At 39.1% G+C, this 12287-nt stretch overlaps 1 protein-coding gene across 1 annotated transcript in view; it reads left to right on the forward strand.

Annotated features, from left to right (window-relative positions):
- The window catches only part of LOC129367646 (eukaryotic translation initiation factor 3 subunit H), a 66189-nt gene extending 54210 nt beyond the window's left edge, over positions 1-11979 (forward strand). Inside the window, exons 6-8 of the mRNA XM_055042232.1 lie at positions 4424-4544; positions 11088-11220; positions 11695-11979. Of these exons, the coding sequence (XP_054898207.1) occupies positions 4424-4544; positions 11088-11220; positions 11695-11789 (349 nt within the window). The 3' untranslated portion in view covers positions 11790-11979. The remainder of the gene's footprint in view (positions 1-4423; positions 4545-11087; positions 11221-11694) is intronic.
- The last annotated feature ends 308 nt before the right edge of the window (positions 11980-12287 follow it).

The raw sequence follows: 12287 nt of genomic DNA on the forward strand, positions 1-12287 counted from the left end.
GGCATAACATGTTACTGAAATAGGGAGAAGCTTTTTAAATATCTCCTAACAAGATGACATGGAGCAGTTTCCCTGACAACCACAGTAAAGATGTTTTGTTAATTGTTATCGACTGTCTCAGGGTTAAAAAGTTCAACTTCCTTGCAAGTTAACTTGGACATAAACTTGAATTTGTGTTCAGACAATTTGTTTTTTATGACAAATATTAACCTGAAGTATCAGTGCATTAATTCTTAATACAACCCATGTGAAAGTATTAGCCTTTGTTTTATAACTCTAATTAAAACTATTCCAAATTTTTAGTGCAACATTTTTCATCTCTTTTGAAAACTTCTCACTTGAGCCAACCTTCTAACCTAACGGATACAATTAAACCCCTAAAGAAAGGGGGAAAAAAACCAAACTGATCATTTTTTTTTCCCACACCTAAGATTTGCTCTGAAATATCGACTGGTTTGAAACATAAACAAATGGTGCTTTGAGGACTCCTGTTCTGACTGCATCATTATCCGTGCATACAATATTTAAACATATCACACGCATTAGCCATCATGTCGCTTTAATAAACTAGTTTTAAGCAGGCCATTCTTGGAGGGAGCCGTTCCTTACGCAGTCGGAGGGCCACAGCAGGGAAGCGCTATCCTGTGATTTGGTCTCGAGCCATTGAGTTTTCATGCAGGAAAGCCAAACTCTATCACAGCGCCCCTCACTGTGTAACACGACCGGACTGGCACCAGATCAGAACACAGAAATGATGGGCCTTCCCAACCATTGTTCATTTGGAAATGCTTTTACTCTTCAGTTCAAAAGTGAGCATCCCGCTTCAGAATCTGCTAAAACTGCAGCTGGCTAATGAAGTGCGTCCTCCTTTTGCAACAGACACCTATCCCTTTAAGCAGATAATGTAATCGCAGATATTAGCACCCACCTCAAGCAGGTGCAATATTTTAATATGAGTAGTGTCACAGATAGTTGAGGCATATGAAAATAGCACCCCATAAATCATCATCAGCTGCGTTTGCGTAATTATGCGCATGCCCATGGTTACTTGCAGTGCATGTTTGCATTTTAATGTGATTAAGGTGTTAGCAGTGGAAGGAGGCTGACGCTAAGCTGAGATGATCCAGAGCTGTCTTTAAGATGTGCATATTTTTGAGAGATGTGGGAGAGGGGGTTAATTTTTATGCAGCAGTGCGGTCGTTTAGTTTCTCTTTCCTGTGTGGACTCTGGCCAAACGATTTATATGTCTGACATTTTGCTCATAGTTTGAGTTGATATTAAAAGAGCAGGAGTCAGAACAATTGTGCAATATGCTTGCTCTGCAGTACATTCACATACCTACAAAAAAGGGACAAGAATCATAGCAGTTTTTGCTGCAGACTTATCTTGCTTGTCTTTAGTAAACTAAGGATCAGGAGAAGATAATTAGGAATGTTATGTAATGGGAGTAATATAAATGCTATTTTTTCTTTACAGATTGCAGAAAAATAACAAGTCTGCCTTTCTTGAATATTCTACCACAGTTCTGCTAATGAACACAATTTTAATGAGGAAAAGTGCTATTAAATGCTTTTGCTAGGAGTTTGCCCTAACGCTAGGATCTTTGGAAAATTGCATTTAATGCTTGCAATTAGCTCTTTGTGGTAATAATGTTAATAGTAATTACTAGTTCTTGCAACTAGTAATTACTAGTTACATCAACAATGTATGAAGAAACTCACAGACTCATATTTCATTCACTCTCCATTGTAGGATGTATTATGTAAGTTTAACATTGCAGCCAAGTTTTTATGGCGACACTATTTAGTTGAACCATAACCACAAGTTAAATGGAGTTTGAACTGATGGCATAGTTGGAATTAAAATTGAGAACCACTACTTCATGCTTAAAAATTGAGATTAGGCTTGTTTAATGTGCAAGACTTGAGGAGGCCCATGTTTAGTCTATCTCTATCACAAGATTAGAGTCTAAATACTGTTTATTTGATCCGAGATATCTTTGAAATATGAGATGAACGATGTTTAGCAAACTTAGCGGCGTCAGGTTGGAAGCTCAGTTAGATGGAAATTCATGACTTTGGGCAGAATACAGGCTTCAGCTCTGTTTTTTTCACATTCCCGACTTTGTTCGCGCAAGATTTTTTCTTTTTCCAAAGATACTTACGAAGCGAAAAGTAACTTTCCCAGACATTAACAATCTATGACTATTTATGTTATGTGGAGAAATTTAGGATTAAAAAGACTTTGAAAAAAATCTTACCTAACAGCATGATGAGATCCATCAAGTTCAGAAAGCTCTGATCTTTGTCTCTAAACTGGTGGTTTAGATCATCCCACTCTTTTTTTAACTTTGTTGGATTCCCTGCAGAGAAAGTTTAAGGAAAAATAATGGCAGTGGATAGCATGAAGCATCTATTTGTCAACAACACATCTGTCTAACAAAGTACTGAACCAGTTACTGAATGAAAAAGAAAATCTCCTGCCTGCAGTATGGGAATCTTGTTAGCCTGAATTTTGATATTTTGGCTACAAAACAAAAGAAAAGTTTGGAACATGGAAGTAGGGATTTTTCTCCTGGCTGTGATTATAGAAGAATCCATCTGTCATGTAAGGTAAACTTCTGCTCTTGTTGAGCCAAAACAAACAAAAATTGTTGCCAAGAAGCATAGGACTGTAGCCCCAATAACTCTGGAAGAAATGAGTTGTGAGTTTGTAACCCTGATGAAAAAAAAAAACAGTGTTAACTCTGCAAATTTCCCCAAACCTATACAAAGACAAGTTATCCTGGTAGAATTTGTCAAACGGAGGCAGGAATAAGTGTTTTCGCAGTACATGCTGCATTGTGTTGCACTCAAAACCTTCATAAATGAAACAACGTAATTCAACAAACGAAAACAAAGAAGGGATTCAAGCTATAGCCGAGACCTGCAGCCTTGTCAAGGTTGAACTCAAGGTGCAAGATAGAGACGTACTGTTCCTAAAAATCAGGTGGGAGATGACAAGCATTCTGTTTTGATATTCTTCTTTTTTCCCCCTCTCTGACATTTCTGTCTGAGAACGACACATGCACTGTAAAAAAATAAATAAATAAATAAATAAATAAACCTTACTCAAGCTAACAAAGAGACTATTGGAGCCAATCCATTTACTATGTAGACCCCAGACTCCATAAAATGCATAGAAACCTTTTCTAAATCGGAGAGATTCACAAGGTGTTTGAGGCTCAGCAGGCAGCAGCTGTTATTATGGAAAATGCATCCATCTATCCTGACATTTCACTGACCTGAAAATTGGTTCATATTGTAAAAGGAACTGTTTTTGAGTAAATTTAGGTTGCATTAGTATTGCCAAAGTAGGATAAAAAGCATTTATGAAGCACTTTTCAAAACCACAAAATCACTTTACAGAACCAAAAATATCAAGGACACAGACGTTTAGAAACAAAAATAAACTAACAGTAGTCATATTGTAGAAAATAAAAAAAGCAACGAAGAAGAAGTTTTAAATGAAATTTTTGATTAAAATTGGTTTTCATTTTCCCTGGTTTGACACATATTTGTGTTTTATAAAACATAAGAACTGTGTTTAAGTTTTTTTTAGCTCTGTCCCTAAAAACATAAATTTTAAGCTATACTAAATAATTACCTTTAAATGTCTCCTTACATCTTTGCTTCATCTGACTCTAGTTTTCAACTTACTGATACTGAAAAGAACAAACGTTAGGTTGTCTTCACTCCATAACAGCATCCACTCTAAGAAGTGTTGTTGTTGTTGGGATTTGGTAAGACTTGGTATCATGCTTTTTATGTTTGAGTTTTTGAAAAGTCTTATCACTTTTATTATTATTATTTTTAAAAAGACAATTTGAAATATAACTAAACCCAAATTCTTAATTCCCCCAGTAGATTGAGTTTTAAAGTTAAATGTAAATTTTCTGATTTGGAGTGATTCAGCCATAGTTCAGACTTGAATCTGATAAAAAATATAATAGTTACCTTTTCATACTCGACACACATTTTATCCATAGTGCTTATGAGAAAGTTGCTGAATCACACATCCCTGTGATCCCGCTGGATCGATTTGTATGATGTTAATCACAAAGTAAGCAGTGAAGTGGGATTTGTGCCGACATGTTTATTGTAAATTTATGGTCTGAAAGACTCTTATTATGCGTGAAAAATAACCAAACGTACAACTCATAACCAAACACTTGGTTATGAGTTGAATGCTGTATTTATGATCTGCAACATGCTGTGGCTGTAGTTATAAAGTCTCTATATGCTTGTAAAATATCTTTAAATTAAAGCTTAATGGAACTTGTCAGTAGAGATGAGGGATACGTCTCGGTTCTCGCTGATGTTTTTCACAAATTCTGTCATGCAAGACAAAAACTCTGCCTGACACAGTTGTCATTTCATTCCAGCAACCACTTGGAGAAGAGTCTTCAGCTTCTGATGGACAGGGTGGACGACCTGAACCAAGACATTGTCAAATATAACACCTACAGCCGCAACCTGAGCAAGCAGCAGCAGCAGAAGCACCAGGTAACTCCTGCAAGCGAACTTGTACACGGCGAGGCTTTCAGGGAAGCAAAGTGCCCACACCACCCACACAGTGAGCCAGCAGGAGCAGCAGGCACATCAGCGTACCAGCATGCATATACAGACTCTTTCGCTCAACTATCACACGTATTCGCAAACAGATGCACCCACAGTCCCATTCTTAGCAGGAGAACAGCAGGTTTGTGTCTGTAGGATGTGGACACAACCAAATTGAAGCTGTAATCACTGCAGGGAAGAAACGGATATGCAAATCCCCAGATCTGAACATCTCGTTGTGAGTGTTGCATAATTGTGCTTATTGACATCTGTGTCGAGTGAACATCAGTTTTTACACCAATTAACAGCATCAACAATCACCACTTTTTTTTTTTTTTTTTTAGATATTTTTATTCGATTAGAAGCTAAGGTCTGTTTTTTCGACACATTAAAGTAGCTGACAAGATATCACTTCAAACTCAGCCATTTAAAATGTGTTACTCCACTGAGAGCACGATAAAAAAAAAAAGAAAAAAAGACAAGACATCTAACTTTTTCCAGACAAATGAACACCATCGTTACAGCTTTTCAGAGCTGTGAACTCCCCTTCAATGTATCAACGAGAGATTTCTCTGAAGACTCTTATTAGCGTAATAAACTAAATGAGTGTAGAAGAAGCAAAGCACCAACAGTGTAAGTAAAGGCCAGGCGACGGCAAACGGTCGTCACGAATCATTTCTGTTACCTTGAGTTCACTCTGATAAGGTCGCATTGACTTGTTGTAGCTGCCATAATGTAAACTCTTCCCACTGTGGCTGTTCATGTGTGTCCACAGCAGAAGGTTAAATACTGCAGGTAAGGTTCAGAAATCATTAAGAGCAAGGAGAGTTTGTGTATACAGGGCTGTGCAAAAGTACTCATTACCCCAGTACTTTTCATGTCGTTTACAACCACAAAATTCAATGTATGTTATGTAGGAGACCAGCACAAAGTACTGCATAACTGTCAAGTAGACGAAACTGAGTAGACTTTTTTACATATACAAATCTGAAAAGTGTGGCATGCACGTTTTTTTTGTGGCAGGACCACATTTTGCTAAGGATCTTTGATGGAAAACCAGGAAAAGGTCTGATTGCGTGATTTTACTCTATCATCTAATTTATATATTAGACAATTCTTTAAAACAAATTTCACCTTAAAAAAAGGTTTTCTAATGACAATTTCTGCATTTGACAAAATTAGATGTAACACTTTAAAGTGTGAAGCGTGTGTTTACAGTGCCACCTTCAGCATGACAAAAAAGTCAACTTATTGTTTATGTATTGACAGATACACAAGATGTGCATTTGCATTTATTTAAAACTGTATAATGATAAAACCAATAATACTAATTAGAAAATAGGAATTTTAGCTGTAAAATAATTTGTATTTATTGGATGGGTTTTGCAGAAAGTTTATTTATTTAGATACTTTATTTTTACAATTAAATATGATTGACGTAAAACGGAGTAAAACGTATTTATTCTGAATAAGTGAATTAATGCCTGCAGGCAACTAATCAAACACGTGGAAAGGGTAGGAATGTGTAATAGACAACCTGTCCAACTTCAGAAAGTAATTTAGGACTTGGAAAAAAAATATGTCTCAATAATTTTTTGTGCTCATCCTCAGCTTTGAGGAGTGTCTGCCCCTTCTCCACTTTGCTGCTGCAGTTCATAATGAATCTCGTCAAGCTGCCAGACCTTCCATATTATCTCGTAACTTGACGTACTTTCATGCTTTAGACCACTCTAACCTTTGAAAACTTGGCTCTTTAGAGAGTAAATGCACACTCTGCCCACCATGTTTGATTTGAAAAGGTAGCAACGATGGAAACAACTAATGGCTCAAGCCTCACCGGTTTGAAGGTAAAACACACACATTCTGCTGCAGACTGAAGACTGCTCACACAGCAATATGGAGGAAAACCGTTGTAACTTTTATCAAACTAAAAAGATGAAAAAATTAAAAGGTTAGCTAAATGAGCGATACGGGAAATCTATTAGGTAACTAAATTCTTGCTGAATACAAATCTTGCTGTTGAAGACTAAAACCATGTATTCATATCTTTCCACTTTTCCACTATTTTCTGTTAATCTTTTGCATGCCTGTCCAAAAACGATATGCACGTTTCAATTTGTCGAGTGACAAAAGGCGGAAAAAGTTACAGGAGGACGAGGACTGCTAAAAGGCTCTCTGAAGAAGCCGATCTTGCTCTGAGCAGAAGGTGCAGCCTCATCACAGTTTCGACTTAGCTTAAAAGCAGGAGCAAACGCAATTTCAGAAAAATAAATACCCTAATAGAGTGAAAACAAGCGCAACACACACAGTCTGGGTGCACATAGTGCCATCTGCAGCTACAACCTCCGCCGGTTGCATCATAAACATCTGGCAGCAAATGGAAGCCGCCAGCGTCACGCGGCAATGTGTATTGTTCGAGGAAATGGGAGCATAGCAGCTCACTGTGACTCTGATGTGCGCACAAACATACACCTACATCGAAACGGCTACATTATTCAGTCATTAGTCTGTGGAAATGGAAGCGAGAAAATGTCTGAGGTATTAATGTTGATCCGGGCTGAGTCACCGCCATCGTTTTATCATCAAGCAGGAGATAAAGTTACAGCGAGCTTCTCGCCAAACCAGGCAGAGTCGGATGAAACGTGGATCCGTAACTATAGGCAGGAGTTTATGAACCCTCAAGAGGAAGTGAATACGTTTCATCCTCACACTTTCAGAGCATTTGAATCCATCATTCTCCATGTTTCTCGTCTTATCAGTCTCCCAAGCTTTCTGCTTTCACTCTTGCACCCAGACTCGTATACAATATCACACAGACAAGCCCTTCTTTTATAGTGTCAGCTTTTTCACATTTCACATGGTACCCTATTATGAACCAATAAAGCACACAGGGAAAAGGAAAGTGAGCTTCTATTAAACCTCTCAGATATCTACGCTGCGTGCCCCTTGTAATCTTGTGCTATTGACCCTGCTGCTTCACGGACAAATGGAACCTTATTAATCATCATAGAAAGTTGCAAAAAACCATCGTGCTGAGGGGGCTCCATTTTTCTCCTGTAGCCTTCTGTGTTTGGTAAATAACAGATTCCTCGGCACGCGCGATCCGCAGCCAAGTTGGGTCCTTTTGTTGCCGGGAACGTGTGGCTCCCTCCGTTCTGATTCATTCGCATCCAAAGAAGCCCGCACCACACTTTGCTGTCGATTAGGCATGCTGCAGTGTTTTAATCCGCTGAACTGAGGAAGCATAAATTGTGCCTAATAGAAGATTTCAGCGACAATTAAAAGATTTACCAACCCGAGGAATTTTTTTTCAAAGAAACGCGTATAAGGCGAGCCAGAGCAGCTGAAGAAGAGAGCTTTGCCAAAGAGAGGTTGTGAAAAGTCTATCGGTTGAAGCTGCCGTGACGTCTGGGTTGTTGTGCCAAAAGAAAGGTGGAAAACCGGCGGGAGGATGTCAGCATTTTGACAGGGAGGATGTTGGAACCCAGTGTAAAAGCATAATACAGACGATGTGTGCTGAAATGAATTTTTGAACAGAAAAGACCTGGGCCAAAGGTGAGCAGAGGGTAATTGGGCTTAATCTAAATTGTGACTGATGCAAACATGCCCTTTGAGATGAGCAGGAATATGATATTCTCTTTATTCCTAAACAACTGTTGCTGGAAGAGAACTCAAAATTTTCTTATTTGAACCAAAAGCTTGTCTTTAAAAAATAAACATAAGATTGATACATCTAATATACATTAAACCAGAGGTCAGCAACCTTTATGAATTAAAGGGCCATTCTGCTTTCACGTCAGCCAAAAAAAGAAAAAAGAATTTGGAGTCACAAATGTCAACATGACTTTTTGAAATAAAAGAAATAAACAAATTATTAATTTAAATAAATATCTTCTTTAGAAAAACATTTATTTTCAAAGAAGCACCATTTCATCTCTAATTTTTAGAACTAAAAAATAACATTTTAAAAGAAAAGTATTGATTTTTTTTCTGAAAATAATGAAATGATGAAAAAACACAAAAATTCTAGCATGACAAGAAAAACGGATCTAAAAGCTTGTTATTGGTACTTCTATTGTCTTTTTTTGTGTGAAAATTTAATGCAAATATTTGCAGGAAAAAACTGTTAAAACCCTGAATTTGTTACTTCGGCTTTATTTATAAAGTTAGCTGGTTCTTTTTATGTTTCAGCCAAAGTTATTAAGAGTCATTGTGGACGGTCTAATGAGCCACATGCCGCTCCGGAGCCACATGTTGTAGACCCCTGCATTAAACGATGACTTTATAGAAGTTAAATAACTTCTTCACTTCTTTCTGTGGCTATCTGAAATTGGTAAGATGTTAATTTCCTGCTGTATAATTCAATCTGGATGCTAATTGTAATTCGAAAACTGACATTGGCTGCAGTCTGGACGAGATGTTCAGACTATGAGGGTATTCTGTCTGGGTGAGCTGACCTACTGGGAATGCACGGTGTGCTTGGAGAACGAGGCGGTAATCAAGCATGGTTGAGATCTGATCCCCTCTCAAATATAAGAAATAAAAAAATGCCAACAGTTTGTAGCTTCTGCAAGTGGTGTTAAAAAGTGTTTGCCCCTTTCCCAAGTTTCTGTCTATTTGCAAGTTTGTGACACTTCAGTGTTTCGGGTGGTCAGACCAAATTGAATATTAGTCAAAGGCCTCACAAGTAAACACAAAATGTAGTTTTTACACAAAAGAAAAAGTTCAAGTCAAACCATTTCGTTTTGCCTTCGTTAATTAGGAGGAGCTTCTTGAAGCCAGAAAATCACCAAATTAATTATGTTTTAAACTTTTAAATGAACAGACTGTAGCACTGCTAGTCAGATTAAAAGTAACTATTTTTTGGGAAATTAGTTACTTTTGCATTCCTTAGTCAATGCTCCACACATTATTACTTAAATATGTTGTTGTTATTATTAATTTGAATGGTTTTTCATGATCCCCTTTATTTCTTTGTGCCCTATGTGCAGTGCACTATGCATGTGGGCTCTTATCTAACCCCTTTATGCCAATTGAATTGCATAGAATATGCCAGATAATGACCCATGATCAAACCGAAATAGTTTTGGACTCTCACTAGCAGATTTCCTTACAGCAGACTAGTTCTAGATCAGAGAAAATGACTTAAAATTATTGGTTGTTAAAGAAGGTACAAAGTGTCCTAAACTTCAAGAGGAAAAAAATGGTTAAGTAGGTAAAATGGCATCCATCCATTAGCCAGTGTAGCACTTCGTTACCATGGGGACCTGACACAGAATGGTAGATAGAAATTACCATTATTACAATTAAATGCTTTTTTTTCCTATTTTTTTTCCTGGCCAAGAAATCATCATAATCTGATTTCCTCCTGCTTCCAGGGCATCGAGAGACATGGCAGATGCCGTTTGAGCTCGTAAAATCTGAAGGGAGTCTCTACGATCTTGATATGATTTTAACAATAGAAACCAGATCTTATTTCACAGTTTTTTTCAGGGTGGGGGGTAACGGTAATAAATTGCCTAGTTGCTTCAGCACTGTAGAAACATTTCAAAACAGTCTGTAGACTGATAAAAGTGAGAACACGCCTTCATGACCAGCAGGTGCTTTAATGCTTCTAAATTTACAGAAAGAGGTAAACACTACAAAATGCAGGAAAGATGCTGGAAGATGATTGCATTTCATCATCAGATGTAAAGTGTAAACTAACAAGAGGCTTCAGTCCAACTCCGTTTCAACAATAACTTGGTAAATGTGCTCTTTGCTGAGCAGATTGGGCGAAAAGGCAGAGAGCGTCTCCTTTGTTTTGCTGACATGAACACATTCGTTCGATATTAGCACCAGGCTTTTAAAACTTTAATTTCCAGTAACGTTTAGACACTTCTCGGGAACTATAAAGCAGTTATACGAGGAAGATGTGTGAAAAGTTTTGCACATTTCCATTTCAGTGATCCAGTCGTGCTGTGCCACACGGAGAGGAGGAAATAAAAGATCAAAATGCTTCTGTGTTTATCTGATGAACCTGTACAGGTGCATTGTGGGATGTTTGGTTGAAAGCACTTGACTTGCTTGAATCCCAGCTACTTCCTCTGTCTGCTCCAACCTTCCTCCTCTTCGCCTTCATCTCGCCAAATTAACAAGGCTTTTAGGATCTCCGGAGACGTGGCACCTCACTGATTTACCAACTGTCAGCCCGCCACAAATCACTCCATTCCTGTTAGCACTTATAACTCTTCTGTCTCCGTTTCCCCATCTCTGCTTTCATCACTCTGTTTTTCTACTTTTCTTACTTTGTGCTCTCCGACTTTACGCCTCCCGCTTTTTTTTCCCCTGCTACCGCTCTCCATTTCCTTACCTGCAACATTTATTTTATTATTTCCTTCGGTACTCCCACATCTTGTCGTCATCTTATGCATCCTTTTCCCCCCCAACGTTCTGCTCCCTCTACATCTGCCCCCACTAATGCCGTCCTTTGTGGGCCCCTCTCTGCAGTATGTCCAGAGGCGGCAGCAGGAGAACGCCCAGCGGCAGAGCAGAGGGGAGCCCCCGCTACCGGAGGAGGACATCACCAAGTTGTTCAAGCCCCCTCAGGCACCACCGCGCATGGATACACTGCTCATCGCAGGTACGCACACACACACACACACAACGCTCTGAAGACTTTTGTCACCAGCGTCAGAGGACCACCCCCGCCTCTCCTCTCTAAATTCCATCTGCCGCCTCTGCTCTGCTCGCAGCGGCTCAGGTTCTGTTTAGCAATTATCTCTGCCATTATCTTAAAATTAACATTAATTTAAAGTTTATTGGCTGAGTCTCCAGCTCAGCCGCCCCTTTTTTCCCCTGCTGTTTGACGCCTTTCAGCTCTCGACCCCCCACCCCTTCCGACAACGATCTGACCCAACCGTTTACTCCTTTCACCGCTAATTTGTTGTTGTTCTGCTTCTTTTTTCTTTCCCCCTTTCTTTTTTCTCCTCCCCGCCTCCGCGTGTTTGTGTTTGTACAAATGCTCATGTGTGTTTATGTACATATGCGTGTGCACACGTGTGCGTGCGTTTGCGTGTGTGGGGGCGTGTGAATGCATGCGGCAATCCTCCAACAGGGCAAATTAACAACTACTGCCAGAACGTGAAGGAATTCACCTCGCAGAACCTCGGGAAGCTGTTCATGGCCGAGGCGCTCCAAGGCCACAACTAGAGGACGGACAAAAGAGTGAAGATGCCGAAAGACAAAGGGGACGCGAAAACCACCTCGCCACCAGCTGCAGGAGCATCACTCATCTATTTTTTTGTCAGCAGAAATCTCCAGGTTTTTTTTTTATGCTTACATCTGTGGGAAAACTATGTCTGACACCTTGTTTTGTTTCAAATAAAATCCTGCGTCTCCACGTTTCCTGCCTCCTTGTGTGTTGACACAATAAACCATCCTCTTCTAATTGGACCGACAGCAAATTGTAGAACTTAAACCTCGGAGAGAGCTCTGCGAATGGCTGTTTTCCTCCAGAATGTTGACATGCTAAGCTAGAGCTCCTTTGGAATATAAAATAATTACACAGAAACATTGAAGTTGTTGTTGCTGGTTGCTTTTCGTCTGCAGCTCAAACTTCACGAAGGTGGAGTCAGTCTGTTGTGCTGCCTCGCGTGGGAACAACAGATGTTATAAAAAGAACGGAGGCAGAAGCATGAGTCAAAGTTG

This window comes from Poeciliopsis prolifica, unplaced genomic scaffold, assembly GCF_027474105.1.
Source record: "Poeciliopsis prolifica strain line A6 unplaced genomic scaffold, Auburn_PproV2 SCAFFOLD017, whole genome shotgun sequence".
NCBI classification, from domain to species: Eukaryota; Metazoa; Chordata; class Actinopteri; order Cyprinodontiformes; family Poeciliidae; genus Poeciliopsis; species Poeciliopsis prolifica.